Source organism: Hirundo rustica, chromosome 12 (assembly GCF_015227805.2).
Source record: "Hirundo rustica isolate bHirRus1 chromosome 12, bHirRus1.pri.v3, whole genome shotgun sequence".
In the NCBI taxonomy this organism is placed as follows: Eukaryota; Metazoa; Chordata; class Aves; order Passeriformes; family Hirundinidae; genus Hirundo; species Hirundo rustica.
The window spans coordinates 17185332-17204472 of NC_053461.1; the positions used below are offsets into that span (position 1 = coordinate 17185332).

The window sequence follows — 19141 nt, forward strand, 5'->3', positions numbered from 1 at the left end:
GAAATCAGATTTCAGATTTTATCTACTCAAATTAAAAGATGGTATCAGAAGTTCCTTCCAACACCTCCAGTAACTCTCCCTGATGACTGGATTAATTCCAAAACTGCTCCAACGAGAGCAACTGAATAAAAATTTGAGAGTTGCATGCCAGATTCTGCTCCCAGTTATGCCTCAAAAGAGAGCTGTTTGGCTACTTTATACCTGGGTAGAAGGGGAGGAAAAAAGTAATATACACAACAGGGATGGAGATGCTTTGACTAGCCAAGCAGATTTGAAGGCTCTCTCTAGCATTCAGTAGGAGTAGCACCCACAGCCTGTTGGCCAGTTGCCATGGGATTGCTTTTGATGGTAGACACTGCAGACAATGAGTGGAGAACAGCAAGGGCTGAATTCATACAAAGAAAACAAAAACTTGCCTTCACAGTGGCTTTGCAAGTGAACTTTCAGTTGTGCACTACCTCCACTTTTTTTCCCCCAGTGAATTTTCTAGACAGACATTCACAGTAGGCCTATCCAAAATCAAAGAGATGATAGCAGTGGAAATAATTTGGCTCATGACCAACACCTTTTGTTCTGAAGCTGCCCACGCTGTCCACGGTAAATTTCCTGTTGGGTGCCAAAGGCCATTTTGCTGCGATGAGGGTGGTGGATTCATCCTTTACAGATGAGACAGCACAGCCTCAGTGCAGGGAATGTGCCTTGTGAGGGTTGAAATCACACACAGGGGGATGTGACAACGGTGTGTAAAGCCTGGTGTTGTCTGTTTGTCCCACTGCCTGGTTTTACCTCACCCTGTGGAGATGGCTGCAGCATGCACATGTATCAGGAACACATTATTTCAAGACTTTACAGCCCTTCCTGCTAATGCAGAACTTGGGCCTGAGAAGCACCACAGCAGCTGAGCCAAGGGCTGGCAGTGCTCCTAAAGGCAATAAGCTGCTTATCTCTGGCCTAAGGAGTTTATAGCACCCATGTATCCCCAAAAGCTCATTAGGTCTTCACCAAGCAGCTGAGACATTAGATGCACAAGCAGAACAGCAGTGGCTTGAGTTTGCTAGAGCACAGATAAAACTTCTGGGCTTGGCTAGTCTGCAGCAGGCTGGTTCAATAGCCTGAAGCAATCCCATGTATGTATAAACTGGAGAAAGCCTGGTCTTGTGAAATGCTCCTTAGTGCCTGGCTTTGCTGGTAGGAGTGTGTGTAACTAAAACTCAGCCCTGCCACAAGGCTGCACCCGCCTCCCTGGTACCCACCAAGAGCCAGAACTTGCAGCTGGCAGCATCCTCTGCCAGAGCAGCAGAGCCACGTGCCCTGACACAGCCTCACATTGCTTCTGCTTCTCGCTCGAACTCCTCTATCACTCAGTGCCTCGGGGACAGAGGGGTGGGAATGCAACCCAAGCAGCTGGCCTGCATCCTATGGAAGACAACTATGGATACAGGAAGAGAAGGACAGGAAAATCTGTGCCTGGGGAGATTTTAAAGGAATGGATTTTCAGCATGCCCATGGGACTGTATAGCAGCCACGAGCTCTGTAGAAAGCCATCATGTCAGGGATATTTCCTGTCTCACAGCAGCTATTCCCTGTGTCATAGGGTAGGTCTTCCACAAAGGAGATGCTTCTGAAGAACAGTGTGTCACCAACAGTTCAGCAGGTTAAGCTTAGCAGAGACAGTGATAGAAGTGAGCAGGAAGGAGCTATTCTTCCCCTCTGCTTTTCTTCCCTCTCCATTGAGCAAAGTCTTTAAAGACCAGGTCCCTTTGCAGAAGGCTACAGAACTTTTAGCAAGTGGCACGCATGGAGGCTTTCACAGCCATGATACCTGTGTCTGGTTATTTCCAGTCAAAATAATCTCCTACTCAATTATGGAGAAGAATAGAGAAGCTCAGCCTGACTCACAATCACATGGGGGAAAAATGAGAGGAGTTGTTCAAGTTCAAAACGTTCATCTTGCTGTGGAGGAGGATTAGTACTGCTGTGGAAGGAGGCTTTCTCTCCCCCTGCAACAGCACAGCACTAAGGGATGGAAAAGACCCGAGTCCACTTCCCTGCTGTGCCAAATATACTCCTCCGTTCTTCCCTCCTCCCTCCCCAAGAGAGCATATGAAGTATTAAACAGCCAGGAATAAGCCCTTGAAAAATGTGATCGCTAGCTGTCAGATACCTCTCTGTCACAGAGATGCAGCTCTGTGACTGTTCCCCTGCAGATCCTCTGCTGCCATCCAGGAAATCAGCATTCAACAGTGACATTAATAGTCCCATCCACTCTGGTGTCATCTGCGCATTTTGCATTGCTGTGCTAATAATTATGGGAACAAAGCCACATCCAAAATCCTTCAGCAGTATTTTGCTGAGCACAGATCTCGGCTCTGGTGGCCCATGACCTTACCAGCCTGATGGCAGTGCCCCATTCCCAACCTGACATCTGGATCCTCAGCAAGCAAGAGGCAGGGTGGAGATTTTCCAGCATTTGTTTAAATCTGCCTTCATTTCTCTGGCAAGTACCATAGCTGTGCCCTGGTTACAGAGGGCAAGTATGGCTCCTGTGCAGAGTAGTTATTTTGGGTAGCACTGTAAATTTTACAGATTTTAATCTTCTCACACTGTTTTCACATTCCCCAGTGCCCAAACATTACCTTAACGTGTCATCTTCTGTTCTGTCATTGCCACAAAGTATTACCATGATCCTTGTAAACACCCACAAACCTGCCTCATTAGCTCCTGACGCTCCCTCCTCCCCTTCCAGGGATGACTGATAGCCACCGCTATGCCAATGCCATTCCCGAGGCTGCAACCTCGGGGTTTGCTCATTCTCCCCATTCTCTAAGGTTCACATCAGCTCTCTCTCCCGCTGCACTGTTGGATTTTAAGTTTCCTTGGCAAAATACAGCTTTTTGTTTTGCTTGTGCAGCACCCTGGTCCCTGACTCACTCCAATAGGTGCAAAGATAACACAAATAATGAGTGTCATCCAGAGAGCTTTCTGGGAATTACAGGAAGCTGGGAAGGAGGACCTTTAATCTTTTTGTGCCAGATCCAACTCAAGCCTCTGTTATGCCTTTTTGCTCGAGACTGACCTTTCCATCTCCTTGATAGCAAAGCCTGAAAACTTTTCCTTGCCTGAATTATCTGTGACAGCAAAATTGCTTTGGCTGACTGCTCTCACCTGTCCTGCTTCCCTGTGGCGTGTCAGCCATGGTGGAGCTCAGGGATTGTCCTTCAGGCATGTCCAGACATTTCCTACCTCTTCCCTTACATCACACCAGGGACAACAATGATTTCTACTACACTATTACAGCTGTACAGGACACTTCTCTTTCCAGAAACCTTATGCAGAGCTCCCAGCCACAGGAACACAAATAAAACCACTAATAATAAATAGATAAGGATTTAGAAAGCACACCAATGAGTGATAGAAAGAAGGCAATATGCCACAGTATTTGCTGTAAGAATCCCTATTTCAGCTGTCTTTCCCGTTCAAGGCAGTGAGAGGAGAACATGAAGAGGCAGCCAATTCAAGTAAAGCACACTGAAAGGTCAGAGGAATCCATCTAGCTTGTGCAGCACCATTTTGTAAGCAGAGAATAGCTCTTCATTAAACTCGTTTTGTGAAAGTGATTGAAGGGAAAAAGGAAAATAGCTTAACACTCTCCTTACAATTTCTGGGAATTACCCGTTCCCCATGACTGTTGAGATGGGTCTGGCTTTTGTCTGGCTATGCCCAAATCAATGGACACACGGTGCTTCCAGCCCCCACCAGGCACTGGAGGCAGGTGCTCTGTGTTTCAGTGTCCAGGGGTACACCCAGGCACAGAGCTGTCCCTGCTTGGCTGGGGCTGGACACCTGGCACAGCCAAGCAGCACTGAAGAGGAAGGCATTGCCACGTGGATACAGCAGTCCCCGCTGCTCCTTTTGGCTCTCAGTGGTTGACACTTCCACAGGCACCGCAGTCCCTGCAGGTGGGAAGTGCTCCTTGAGCACCACTGCAACAGCAAAGGGGCTACAAAATAACCCTATTTCTGCCTTTTAGTCAAATTCTGTAAGTCTGGCACTAATGTCCAAGCTGAGACTGAGTCTGGATGAAGAACTTGTTTGAAATTGATGAGTCTGATGCAACAAGACATGGAGCAGTCTGAATTGGTGTTGGCTTGCCTGTATGGGGTCACCCAGGTGGGGCAGGGAGGGCTCTTCTCCTGGCAGGGTGTAACTAACAGGCAGAGTTATCCCGGTGGGTCTAATGCTGGGAGGCGAGAAGCCTGCTCATATAAAGACTTAACCCCCTGCCTGCCCCTTATTTTCTTCATTCCTTCTGGCTGTCCCTTTAGTGTCACATCTCTCAGTCAGCCAAATTCTAGGCTCACACCTCCTATAGCACTATATAACAGCCTCATCAGGGAAGCAGCCCTGGGAAAATGGATGAAACACCATTCCCTGCCGGCTCCCTTCTTGCTACAGGTGGAAGAAAGATGAGCTAGCAATTTGCTGCTGGCCTGGCAAGATAGCAGTGAATTACGGCAGCTCCTGAGCCAGCTCAGCTGCGCTGGCGAGCGTTCAGGGAGAAGAGAAACCCTTCCCGCGGGAGCGGAGGAGGGAAGCAGGTGTGTTATTCCCTTTTGTTCACTTGAGGGCAGAGACCACAGAGCTAACGCGGGCCATAAGGGCTCCTCCGCTCCTCTGAAAAGCCACATGCCCCCAAGGACAATCGATCCTCGTACTCTTGTTTGGCAAGGCACGTCGGCTCCTGGCAGCCTGCCTTGGCACAGCCTGCTCCTGTGCTGCACCGGGGGCCAGTGACACACGCCATGTCCCGGCTCCTCCACAAAGACACCGCTCCCGACAGAAGTGCCAGGGCTGCCGAGGGGACACGGCGAACCCGGCACTCGAGTCACTGCATGAATGTGAGAACCGCCTGGAAAATTGCACAAAGCACTGAACAACCCGTGGGCAATTCCCTGTCACAGTAAAACTTCGGTGCAAATGAGAAACCTAACAACTGAAAACAGCTCAGATGCACTGGTAGGAAGCAAAAAACAGCCTCAATTATCTACCACCTATTTTTTCCCCCCCTCACAGGATTTCTTTGGTCTCCTAACACTGCAATAAATAAAAAACGGACACAAACCAGATCCGGGGCAAATGAAGTTCTGTGTGATACAGATTGCTCTCGACACATCTTTGGGCCAAAGTCTGGCTTTGGTTCACCACTGTTAAAATGCCAGGAGTTCAGCAGAGCTACTCTGGACGTCTGGTGGCACGTCAGGGTCAGAGCCTGGTCCCCACTACGTGCAGAGAGACTTTCCGAAACCAGCCAGAAAGATCCGTGCTCGAAAGATGCTCCATCAACCTTCGCTTTTGGGGCCGATGCAGATGATTTAATTGCTACAGTTTCTGGAATAACGCTGAATTTACTGATAGCTTTTAATAGAATGCTCAAAAAGGATTTCAGACGTGTCCTTCACAAGAGGCCACGAAGGAAACTCAGTAATAGTACGATAATTGCATTAGCATCTCCAGTGAGCCCAGGGCCGTGCGTTGGTGCGTGCCTTAAAAGGCACGCAGAGAGGCCTTGCCCTACATACACAAGGATGGCAAAGTGGGAGAGAGGACAAGGCTCTGCGTCTCACTGGCCTACATTAAACTGCCCATTATAAACCTGCACCAACGGCACAGGTGCATCAGCAGGTGCTTTGTGCTAGTCAGGTCAAACATCATCTATCCAGCTCACAAAACCTGCCCAGCCCTCTGTGGGTCCTGGGTAACAGAGCCTGGGAGCTAGTAAGCCCCTGAACAATGCAGAAACATGGAGAGCATCCTGTTTGACCTTCTTAAGAACCCCAGTCGGACCCCAAATGCCAGGTTCCACTAGGAACCCGAACGTCAGGCTCCTGACTTGCAGAGGCACTTCTTCCTTAATGTTCACACTGAAACGTTTGCCCTGTAAGCTTGCTGCAAGCTTCCCCTGCCCAGCAAGGGACAGCACACCCGGATGCTGCACTGCAACAGGTGCTGCTGGACTTGCCTGCGAGCAGGAAGTTAAAGGGCCATTTAGGACGGCCAAATCTAGCAGAAGCACACTGGGGACGGTGACACGGGTGTATCACTAATGCGTGGCTATACCGAACCGATTCACACGCCATAGGTGCCGGTAGGTGTGTATATGGGCACATACACACCTGTCTCAGCCCAGATACATTGTCTCCATCAGCTGTGAACGGCATCACGCTCCCCTGCTCCTCCGGAGGGGGATGCAGGGGATCCCTGCCGCACCCGCTGGGGCCGAACACCTCACCGCACCCCACCGCACATCACCGCTCACCCCGAGCCCCATCCCGGCACTCGCCCCCGGCGGGAGAAGGGCGGGGGCCGAGGGTCCGGCTGCGGGCGGCTCCGCCCAGCCCAGCCCGGCTCCATCCCCGCTGCGGCAGCGGGACCTCCGCGCCGCTCCGCGCCGCTGCGCGCCTGGCTCAGCCCCGCGCTCCGCAGGGGCCGGGCTGCGCGGGGGGCGGAGGCGTGGGCGGAGGGACGGAGGAGCGGCAGGAGGAGGAGGGAAAGGAAAAAAAAAAAAGAGGGAGAGAGGGAGGGGGGATTTACCCCATTGTCCTCGGCGGGAGCTGGGCAGAGCCGCCGCCGCCGCTGTGCGCAGGCTCGTCCGGCCCCTCTCCCGGCGCGGAGGAGCGGCTGCCGGCGGTAAGGGGAGGCTCCGCTGCGCTCCCCTCCTTCCCCCCCAGCGCATCCCCGATGCCCCCGGGGCGGCGGCGGCGGCGGGCGCGGAGCTAGCGCGGGCGCGGGAGCCGCATGGCCCGCGGGGAGCGCGGCGGCAGCGCCCCGCCTCGCCGGGGCGCCCGGGGCGGCGGCGGCAGCGCGGCGGCGGCTGCGGGCATGGGGGCGCCGGGCGGCGCGGCCCTCGGCCCCGGCGCGCTGCCGCGGCGCTGAGCCCCCCGGCCCTGCCCGCGCGGAGGAGGAGGAGAGGAGGAGGAGGAGGAGGAGGAAGGACCCGATGGCGAACAGCAGCGAGCTGGGGAGCAGCAGCAGCCCGCACCTGCCCAGCGCCGGCGGCCTGCTGAGCGCATCCGGGCTGAAGCTCGCCACGCTGGGGCTGATCCTCTGCGTCAGCCTGGCCGGCAACGTGCTCTTCGCCTGGCTCATCCTCAAGGACCGGCACCTGCACCGCGCGCCCTACTACCTGCTGCTGGACCTCTGCCTGGCCGACGGGCTCCGCTCGCTCGCCTGCTTCCCCTTCGTCATGCTGTCGGTGCGCAGCGGGGCCGCCTGGCCCCACGGGCCCCTCAGCTGCAAGGTGCTGGCCTTCCTGGCCGTGCTCTTCTGCTTCCACGCCGCCTTCCTGCTCTTCTGCGTGGGGGTCACGCGCTACATGGCCATCGCCCACCACCGCTTCTACGCCAAGCGCATGACGGGCTGGACCTGCCTGGCTGTGGTGTGCATGGTGTGGACCCTCTCCATGGCCATGGCCTTTCCCCCCGTCTTTGACGTGGGCACCTACAAGTTCATCCGGGAGGAGGAACAGTGCATCTTCGAGCACCGCTACGTCAAGGCCAACGACACGCTGGGCTTCATGCTCATGCTGGCGGCCGTCATCGCCGCCACCCACCTGGTCTACATCAAGCTGCTCTTCTTCATCCACGGCCACCGCAAGATGAAGCCGGCCCAGCTGGTACCGGCCATCAGCCAGAACTGGACCTTCCACGGGCCGGGAGCCACCGGCCAAGCGGCTGCGAACTGGACGGCTGGCTTTGGCAGGGGGCCCACGCCGCCCACCCTCGTGGGCATAAGGCAGGCCACCCACAGCCAGATCAAGAGGCTGCTGGTGCTGGAGGAGTTTAAGATGGAGAAAAGGCTCTGCAAGATGTTCTACATGATCACCTTGCTCTTCCTGCTGCTCTGGTCCCCCTACATTGTGGCCTGCTACCTGCGGGTCTTCATTAAGGCCAGCTCCATCCCCCAGGTGTACCTGACCACCTCCGTCTGGATGACGTTTGCCCAGGCAGGGGTCAACCCGATCCTGTGCTTCATCTTCAACAAGGAGCTCAGGGTCTGTCTCCGAGCCCACTTCCCGTGCTGCCAAAGCATCCAGAGCACCCAGGGCACCATCCTTTGCGATCTCAAGAGCTTTGGGATGTAGGGGGGCTTTTCTCTTCCTAAAAAAGAAAGATGGATATCAGTTTCCATGTTTCTGCATATGAGCTCAAGAGAGTGTGACCTGTGGGGGACATATTAACTGCCACCCAGCACCCAAACCTTAGGCTGTAAGAAGCTATTTTATTTATTTTTCTATATTTTGCGTATGCTCTCTTCAGAACATAACAGGTTGCTGTCTATGGGAACAGGTACTTGAGCAGAACACCCCTAAACCTTAGGCAGTAAGAAGCTGGGTTTTTTTTTTTTCCTTTGTGATTGTGTGGTTTTTAAAAACAAAACAGGGCTCCGAGTTTCCAGTCTTGCTTCTAACGTTTCTAAACACGATTCCAACAGATACGGATTAAGGCCATGACATTTTTTTTTTGTTTCCCTATTCCTGTCTGTTTTGATAAAGGCTTAACAATTTTACTCATGTAATATTTGATAAGGGCCAAGACAATTTTATACTAAAGTTATTTTTGATGACCTCAAGAGGTGTTGTTTTATTATTATTTGATTTTAAGTGAAGAACACGAAGAGGACGTTCCTAATGTGGTCAAAAGTCAGTTTTGGTGGGAGCTGTTGGGTTCATTCATTCTCAAATGGTTTGAGTATTTGAAGCAGTTAGTTATAACTTTTGCTTGACATGCAAACAGTGTAGAACTAATTTCAATTTTTCTTGTTGCACTATTCATTTGGTAATATTTCAGAACTATTTGTGAAACGTGATTTTAAAATACCAACTTTAAAAATAAGCAACTATAGCAGTTTTTAAAACCTAGATTGAAAATTCATATTTTACTGCCTTTATAGGAAGTTATCTACAAACCTGGGTAATACTTGTACATTTTGACTGTTTTCTTTAATAAAATCTTGAAAACCTTTACTGTATGTAATTGTTTCAGAATGGCAGCATTCTGCTTTGCTGACAAATAACTTGTGTATGTGGAAGGTTGTATGTCTTGTGTCTGAGTAGATTTCACAGCTAAGGTTATTATGGACAAGCACAATCCTTATTTGCTGTTAGATCTCAATTTAGGTGTTTATACCAATAAAAGTGACTGAAGCTATTTTTAAGAAGACTTAAATTCATGATGGGCAACAGGTTTAAATAGCACAATTCTTTGTGTCTGCTGGAACCAAATTTCTCTTGTAGCTAATTGCTCCTCCATTAATGATAGGAAAGAGTGTGTAATCGTGGATGGCTAATTTTAGTTGGCAAGGCAGTTTTTTAACGCTGTGGCTTGGTCAATACCATCATCATTTATAAATTATATTCTTAATAGGAAGCTTACCTTTATTAAGCATGGCATTTTAACCTGCTCAGTTGTTCTACAAAGCTGTCTCTGAATGTGTTTTAACCCGGTAACCTGATGGCAGGATCCTGGCACAACTTCTTAGCTATCTCAGAGGAAGCTGTCCCTGAGGCGCTTCCATTTCTGATGGATCATGTAACATTTAACAAACGTGTGCTGGAGCAAGTGTCACACAAAATAGCAGGGGTACAAACCTCAGTTTACGTGAAGAAATTCACATCTGCTGAGTATTCCTGTAGAGAGTAGTCCAAAACTGGTAGACATCAACTGGGAAATGTTGTTCTGCACTCTGAAGGGAGCACAAGAGACATGGCAGATCAGAAGAGGGAAAAGGTAGCAGCTTCAGATTGAGGCAGGGAATTCAATGAGGTGGGACTCCTGGTTTGGTTTAAGTCTTGTTTTCCCTCCCCAGCTGGGATTTAGACAGCAGAAAGGCAGCATTTCCTGCAGTGCATAAGGAGAACGTTGTAATTTGAATTTTTTTGGCACAGTTGCAGCATCAATGCTGCCAGAACTGGGCTAAGAAATATGACCATGGATGGGGTATCTTTAAAACAAAGGGAGACTTAATTTCTAAAGCATTTTGAAAATGCACCTGGGTACAGAAGGAAAGCAATTACGTACTGGAGATCACAGCAGCAGCTGGTTATCAGTGCTAACTGTGTTTTCAGGCTGGAAAATGAGATAGTGGCTTAGTGAGTCTTGGACAGCAATGGGGTAGAGCTGTGTTACAAAGACTGTGGGGCAAGGCACGGATGCTGTTACTGGGAATTGTGTTCCAAGTATACCTCATACCTCTGATTTACTTTTAGACATTTTCTGCAGGGTTCCAACTTTCGGAACTTTTCTCATATTTCCCTCAGAAGCTGCCTGCATAGTAGGGGCGTAGAACTGTGATCTGTAACTCAGATCTTTCCATCTTTTCCCTAATTCTGCTGGTAACCAAGCCAATATTTTCTTTCTCTTTACTCTATTAAAAATGTCTGATATTTTGGCATCCTCTCTCTCTTTCCGGGCTATAAGTAGTATGGTTATGATTCTATTTAAGCGACAGAGATGGGAAAATAGTTATTTTAAAACCTCCTTAAAAGCTGCAAGGACCAGATTTTTCACTTCTAGACAAAATGAGCACAAGTTGTAGAGTCAGTCCTATATGCGGGGGATGAAGACTCACCTTTGGGTGACCTGATGGTTTTATTTAGGCTTGGCTTATCAAGCAGTGCAGCTGTATTGAATGCCAGGCTCTGTGCAGAGGCATCCCCTGGCTCAGTGATGCCCTCCTGAGATGGGTGAGTTGGTTCTTACCTGCTGAAGAGAACAGGTGCTTTGCTATCCCCCATCAGTGGCAGCCAGACCCAGCAAAAAATTACCTGTGTACCATGCCTTTTGCTTGCACACACTTCCAGGGCTGTCTCAGGACTCCTGATATGCTCTGAGGGCAAAATCACTGCTGTTGGAAGTTAATTTTATATTTTAGGTACTTGTGGTGTCAGTCAGATTATGATCCTGGCTGTGGTAGTACAAAAGAGAAGGAACTCCAGTTGCTTTAATTCAGGGTTTAGATGGGTGTTGTACAATAGGGCTTAATTCCAAAAGGTGTAAAACTAAATATCAAGGACATGGCAGAAAATTAAAGAGTATTCAGTGCCAGCACACCAACAAACATCACTTTGCTGACTTAGAGTGCACCAAGAAAGCGAGGAAAACCAGAAAGGGCTGGAGAAACACCAGAGGAAAAATAGTCCTTCTGAAATCTGAGAAAATATAAGAAAGTTGGGAGAAAAAAACAAAACCAAAGAAAACACACAAAACCGAAAACACTTCCTAAGCACAGCCTTCACATGCTCTCATAGCAACCTATAGTCTGCATATGGGGAAAGTGGGTCACAGAGATCAAATACTTTGACCAAGATCAGAGCAGGGGTGTCAGGGAGGATGAAAACCTGCTCTGGAAAGGAAAAAAAAAAAAAAAAAAAAAAGAGGGAAATTATGTTGGGGTGAATGGAACGAGCACAGGAAGAGATGGTTGCTGCTGTTGGGACTGCAAAGTGTGGCTGTAAATCCTCCATCCCACAAAAACCAGAGCGCTTTTGGTGTCACTCAGAAGTGCCAATGGCTGAGACTCAGTGAGAGCTGGGTGTTAATAATTGCTCCCACATGAGAAGCTGTTGCTGCTTGTACAAGTCCTGGGCTCTCTTACAAAAACTCAGATGGTTTGAACCCCTCTCCCCATCCCCACTGACCAAAACACAAAGTACTCAGAAGGTTTGGTGGGCTGCACAGCAGCGGGGCTCTCCCAGCTCTTACATCGACCTATGCTTCACCAGAATGTACGTTCAGTCTTCTCCCCACCCCTCCAGGCAGCTGCATGGTAGTTTCCCATAGTCTGGGCACCACAAGTGCTGAGCACCACAGGAAATACCAATATCATCCCCCCCAGAGATTCTTCACAGTCTGGCTCAGAGGTCACAGCATGCTGCTTCTGCATATCTGTGGTGAGGGATTGCAGTTGTGCTGAGAGCTGCTCCAGAAAAATCTTGATTGCTGCTGGCCTCTTCGCTCACTCACCAGGTATTTAACACATTCCTTACAGGCGTTTCCCGTCAAAATCTTGCAGTCAGCAGAGGTTTTTAGTACAGACTTAAATGTCAGGCCAGCTTGGAAAATGACACTGGCCTGAAATCCCAGTTAGCAGCTACGATGATCTCTGATTTGCAGCACTCAGTGCCTGCAGTACTCTGGGGTGCTTGTAGCTCTGCTCTTAGATTTGGAAAGGGTTGGCTAGGAAAGGAGCTGAAACATTTGGCCTCAGCCAAATTACATTGTTGGGTAAAGGTCTCATTCAGTGGTCATGCTAGAGGTGGAGGATGAGCAGGGGATGCATAGCCCACAAGCTGTCATCATTCGCCTTTCCAATACCAGGTCTGCCTCCAAAAATGGTGTGAAGCCAGTAGCCTCGAGGAAAAGGGCAGGGATTTGGCTTAGTCTGATAACAACAGTTCTTTCCTGAGGCTCTACCTGGATGTGGTACAGCTACATCTTCAGAAGGCTGCTCTGCCATATGCTGTGGGACTGCCCCGGGACACACTCTGCGGAGCTCAGAGGAGAGCAAAGCTGGCATTTTCCCTCTCTTCCCGGAAGGGGATGTGGCTGGACCTCTGCCACTCACCCCACATGGTTAAGCACACTCACCTCGCTCTTTGGAGGCACCTGCACTTGCTCAGAATTGCCAACAAATCTCCCTGAGGGAAGTAGCTCCAGACAGAGTAGGAGACACATATTGGCAGAATGCAATGCTAAGTATCACTTCATTACCTCGGGCTGCAGATTGGATCATTCCACACAGTATCAGAATACTCCAGAAACCTTATTAGATAGTTATGCTGCTAATAAAAAAAATTAGAAACATGGCAGGAGGGCTGTTTTCTAATAGAGTTTTCCTAAAGTCATCATTTTTAGCACAGCTTCCTTCGTAGTTGCTCAAAACACTGCATGGGCTATAATTAACTCTATTGTGATAGGAACCAGGAAGCATTTCCCATGCTATGATGTTCTTATGCTTCAGAATATTAAAAAATATGAGATGTTGAAGAAATGCAGCCATCCGAGAAGGACCATCCATGAAGATGGTCTCCTAAAAGCTGATGCCAAGTCATGCTGGGTTGGGTCTCTGCCTATGGATATCTCACCCCAAACCTCCTTTTATGCTGGTGACTTCTGATGCCATGCCATTCCTGAAGGACTTGTGTGGGGTAAATCCTTACTCATCCATCACTTGAAGAACTGGTGACCCAGAGCTGATTTTCAAACTTGACATCTATGGCACTCTGACTTTCCCTGGAGCTGCTGATGCTGAGCATCTCCGAGCTTACTTTCACTTGGTACCAGTCATTAGCTGCCCCACACCTCGATGCTCTATCCCAAGAATGATTAGTTATTCACCTTTCTAACGCAGAGAACCGCTGATGGCGAGAGCATTATCACGGGTGAACAATCACTGACTACACAAGCTTTCATCACTTTAAAGTCAAGCTCAGCCTTTCATGCAAGCTGTTGCATTTCTGTATTTCTATTAATGTTTAATGACCTCAGCACTTGCACTCTGTCTTTCATCTCGAGTCATGCATGGCTGTGCTGTGGATGTATTTATTGGAAGACCACTGTCTTCAGTGCCACATTTTTCTCGTCTGCCGTGACCAGGTTGACAGCACAAAGCACTTTGTGTAGGAGGCTTTCAAGTTCAAAGCTAGTCTTGCAAGGGCACAGGGAAGCTGTGAAGTCACAGCTAATTTTAGGCAGTCGTCGTGGCATTCGTAGAGTAGGCAGAAATCAAGAGCTTGCCCGGTGGAGAGAAAGCCCATCCCAAAGTTTCTGAATGTTATTTACTGGAATGTCATTTAAAAAAAAAAAAAAAAATCAAAAAACCCCCTATGTTTGTATGAGGATGATTAACCATTGGAACAAATCACCCAGAGGGAAAAAAAAAAAAAAAAAGGATCTTCCATCTGTGAATCTCAGTGTGAGCCTGCACGCCTGCCCACGGCACACCTGCCCGGAGCCTGCTGCCCGCCCAGCCAGGGTCCCAGCCCCAGCACACAGGCAAGAAAAAGAAATCAGAAACACCAGTAAACAGCACCAGGACCCTCTCTGTCTCTGGGTGATTCGCTCCTTCCTTTTGCTAACTGTTTTACAACACCCATTTTATCATAGCATGTAAACAGCAGTGCTCGCTTCTCTCCAAAATTTTAGCAGAGGCAGAGCTAAAATGGCTTTGTCATTAAAGAGGGAAACACAGGAAGATTCAGAGGAAGGGCTGAAGTCTGGGTGCTTTCTGACAGTGAGAGAAAGAGGAATGATTTAGTGGAATATTACCTCACTGCATCGAACCACTCAATCTGTCCCCATCTGTCACTGAGTGCTTGCAGGAGGGTGCTGGAAAGGAAACCGTGGAGTAGTTTGATAGTCGAGTAAATCAACTGGGCTTTTTCCTTTTCCTTTCCCTCTCTCTCTAGGCTTTGCACGCTCACTCTACACAGGAGGTCCCTCAGTGTGCTCTGCCAAGAGTGAGGGGACAGTCCCCTGGGTGTCACAGGGTCACAGTGGCCCTGGGGCACAGAGACTGCCTCTGGGTGCCCACAGGGCCGAGCTGCTCCCAGGAGCCGGGTCCAGCAGAGCCCCAGGAGATGTCTGGGTGTGGACAAAGGCGGATGAAGAGGGAATATTGTTCAGCCAAGCTGTAGTGACCACAGGGGGAGAGCACGGGCACCTGAGCCAAGGAACCAGCGGCATCACAGGCAGAGGTAAAGCTGGAGCTGTGATGTGAAAGAATGAGGGAAAGAAGGATGTGTTTGGGCCGAGCATCACCAAAGGGTGACAAGGGAGGCTGCAGAAACTGGGCCCTGCAGGACCTGCCAACAGAGCTGCCAGTGTGGACAGAGGGCTTGGCAATGATTTTCCCCCCTCAGAAGATCCTAAATGCTCAGCAAGACAGACCTTTTCTTACTGTTTGTTCAATATTTGTCTGAACCTGAGTGCTGGTGTAAACCAAATCCAAATAGTTGAAGGCTCTGTTGCAATGTGTGGAAGGTTTGTTAGCGACTTCGGAGAGTTTAATGAAAGGGTGGGGAAGGGAGCTGGAATTATGACACCACCACAGTCAGGAAATTTTGCTGTTGGATTTGAAGGGGTGGGGGACCTTTCTGTCAAGGTTTCATTCATGTGAGAGAAGAAACTGGGGAGGAAAAAATTAAAAACCTACTAATTTGACAGGATGCAGTAAAATTTTTGGAAAGAGTGAGAATATTGGCAGCTGCCTCACTGACACCTTTCCCTGAGCTGACCCTTCTGATCCCATGAAAGAGGTCAGAGTTGTGCTCTGCTGCCTGGGCTCCCATGTAGCCTGGAGGAGTAAACAAAGGGTGAATCCTACACCCCCTGGAATTAATATCAGCTTTGCTGGTTTGCAGACTCCTTACAGCAAAAGCCACATCTGCCTGTTTGCGGTGAAAGAGCCCACAAATCTCTGCGTGAAATGACATGAGTGCACTCACATGTGCAGGAGAAAAAGTAAATAAAGAAGATCCAGCCCTGCTTGCTGGGCTGGAACCAGGCCATATTTTCAGTCTGCTTCTGCGCTGCGTTATTGCCTTGGGATTTACAAAGCCACATTATGCTTTAAAAGCAGATTTAATCCTCTCCGTGTGTTACGATGCTGTGGCGGAGGCATGGCACCAGAGCTTGGGAGACCTGGTGGAATTCCCAGCTCAGGAAGAGATACACTGCCCAAGCAGAGCTCCACAGGCCCCATCCTGCCCGTACCATGTGCTGGGATGCAGAGCAAGGACAGAATTGCATCCCAGGCTAGCTCAGGCTGCAGCAATGCAGGTTCACGTTGAGTACAGCACAAACACACGCTTTTCTACAGTCTGTGAGGTTTGTAAACTTCTGGGGACAGGGACACACCTGTAACACACTGATATCTGGTGCCACGGTACAATGGAGCATCAGTCTGGGGTGCTTTGGGCTCTCCTGGCACACAAATAACACACACAGAGTTTCCCAGGTTTTGCAGAGGAGACTTTCTGTCCTTTTCACATCATGCCTGCCTTCATTTTTTGCCCCACTAAGTTGCTCACACTCAGATTTTTTGGGAAACCCCTACCACAGGGGGTTTATTCCTGTCCTCTGTCATTATACTGCTCTTTCCTCCTCTCCTGCACATTTTGTTGTCACCCTGCATTGTACTCCTTGTCACAAAACAAGCTGCCATCCATCCTCCCCCCTTCAGTGCAGCAGGATTACTCAGCTTCAGCCTTTCCCAGCCCTGATGACTGGGCAGAGTGACCCAAAGGCTGCCACCATCCTCCAAGGCAGAACCTGCCCTGCCAAATCATTGCAATGTGTCCTACTGCACTGGGCTGGCTCTGCCTGCACTCCAGCCTCTCCTTGAGAAGCCACAGGTGATTTGCTGATGTGCATTAAACTCATCTCCATTCCTGTGCTCAGAATTATTGATCAGCCTAATAACTGTACCCCTGCTGGTTTGCCATTTCATATCTTTGTGACGGAGAAAGACACATTGATTTTGCTGTCACCAAAATTCTCATGCATTTGCACAGTCTATTCTCTTCTTGCAATTTTCTAATTCTTTCTGGAAAACACATTACACGTTGTCAAGATCAAATTCCTGAGACATCTTGTTTAAATCAAGGGATTCTTAGCACCTTCTGTTTCTTTTGAAAATCCATCTGTACAGAAACAGCAAATCCCAGAGCTGCTGGGGCAGGGGGAAGTCACTGGCAAGAACCTTAGGCTGAGGTCACACTTGCTGGTATCATCCTTTGCTTTGGTGGATTGTGCTGATGAGGAAAATTAGCAAAGTACCTCCTGACAAGGAATGTCATATGATCTTCAAACGTACTAGAGCTTCGGGGTCACAAGACTACTGTTACCCACACCACTACAAATTAACAACACCAACAATAATCACTTTTCTTACCTTAAAGCGTTCTCCATAGAGGCATGCATTATTCTCTCTTATCTTCTCAAACACCACAATAACCTTCAGCCAGTTAATCTCCCTCTGTAAAACCAGTATTTGCTTAGGTTGACCTATCTCTTCCATACGGACCCATGCAGAGTTGAGTCCCATCTTGCCACACAACCAGGATAACACACTTTCTTGCCACCTCCTCCCTCAAAGACTTGTAACACCCTTTTTTATAGCCAGCAAAATTTCCCAGGGGTGAATTGTGGGCAGGAGGATGCAGATGAAGCTGAGTTTCAGCTGGGGTTGTTGGTGCTCAGCAGCAGAGCCTTCCCTGCAGTCCCCCAGGCTCACAGGTGTGTGCTGGCTCAGCCAGCTGTGCACCCTCAAACCCCAAACACCTTGCTTCCCCTTTGCTAATAAGCATGTAATCAAATTAAGGCAGCAATTCGTTGTATGTGGTGGTGCCCTTTCCTGCAAGGCCTCTCTGCTAACCCAAGATCTGGCAATAAACATGGAAACGCCTCCAGTGTGGTGGGATATCAACATTATTCTATAGCATTTCTGTAATACCAATATTCATACAGTATTAAAAATTAATGCACGTGTTTCTATTAATAATGAAATTACTGCAATATTAATAAAGTTAAAACACACACTGGCACAGATCTAAGTGCAGTGAATAAAGAGAAGTGCTTAAACCAGCTTCTCTCTCCACAAGCTGTGAATATGGGGAATGAGGCTTTTCACCGGCACCAAGGAGGTTCCAGGGCTGCACAAGTTCTGCTATCATCTGATTTCTCCTGCAAGGACTTGTGGTCACTGGTTTGTCTATTATCAGTGCAAAGCAAAGGTAAGGGGTGCCCTCCCAGCCTCTTCCACTGCAGACAGAAATTAAAGGGTCTTTGCAGGTGTGCTTGGGAGAGGAAATCTCCCCTAGGATGGGAGAAAAGATAATTGATTAGGGCAGAGTTTAGGAAATAATGGGGATACAAAAGCTTCATCTTCTTTCCAGAGTGATTCTCTCAAATCAACTAACCTCCATTGTGAATGTCAATTAATGGAAATTAAATTACTAAAAGGGGAATCGTAATAATTATTGCCGAGTGAATATAGTGGGGATGTAGGACAGAGCAGGTTTGCCTTTATCTCTCCTACATCAGCAGGGAAGGTGTGGAGAAGCCCCTCAAGGACAAGCATGGGATAATGCATCTCTCAAATCTGCACCATCCAAATATCCAAATACCCTGTCCAGGAGTGTCTGCAGGACACAGCAGCTTCCACCTGCTGTAGATGGTGCGAACTTTGAACTCGTGTAATTGGGGCTGTTCTCATTACCCAGATAAATGCTTAATCCCACAAGTTAATTGGCACAAATTACAACCACAAAGTTGCTCTGCTCTTGTCTGATAAACTCTCCTAGGATTTCGGTTTGGCAGTCCTTAGGTGTAACAGTCCACTCTTTCACAATGATATAAACCAGGGCTACTGCCTTCAGTGGAGTCACTGGTGAATTATGCCAGCAGGAGATGAGGTGCAGGGATACTGTTTCCTGCTGTGGTTCATTTTTTGTGCTCTGATTTTAAAAAAATGGAGCAAGAGATGGGACACAGGCACATCTGGACTGTTCCTATTTTTCTTCTCGATTTTTTGTAAATTGAAGTCCATGGTATGGAGCTTATTTTACAGGGACAGACATGAAAAGCAACTCCCACAGTTCCAGTGTGTTCCTCCTCTGCAAACCCAGCCTTTGTGGGTGCTCAAGGTGTTTGGGAGCCCTCCTATTTCATGACAATGACAGAATCAGGCTTGGGGTTTGGTTTTAAATCCAGGTTATGAGAATTTCTGCACTAGTGGCATGTCACTTTGATCTCAAGAAATGACTTGGCCTTTCACCAGCCCTTTGGGTTAGTGCTGAGCCCCTCTGAGACTTCAGATCTAATACAGGCACTTTGTACCTGATCATATTAATGCAAACCAGATGTAAAATTACCCTTTAGTGACACTTCAGTCCTTTTTTTTTTTCTTTTTTTCTTTTTTTTTTTTTTCCTGTCACCACTTGCACATCTGCAGCATCACCCCTGCAAAGGGGGAGGCAAAATACAGAGACAGTGGAGTGAGGAGCCTGGAGCTGGGCTGTCTTCAGCCAGGAAGATACAACCTCTCTCAAGACTTTTATTTCCCTAACATATGCAGAATCCAT

General features: G+C 48.7%; 1 protein-coding gene across 1 annotated transcript; it reads left to right on the forward strand.

Moving 5' to 3' along the window:
* The first annotated feature begins 6989 nt into the window (after positions 1–6989).
* Positions 6990–9020, forward strand: GPR27 (G protein-coupled receptor 27). The gene has a single exon (XM_040076609.2). It carries the CDS (start codon positions 6998–7000, stop codon positions 8138–8140), a length of 1143 nt encoding a protein of 380 aa, XP_039932543.1. The 5' UTR covers positions 6990–6997; the 3' UTR covers positions 8141–9020.
* The last annotated feature ends 10121 nt before the right edge of the window (positions 9021–19141 follow it).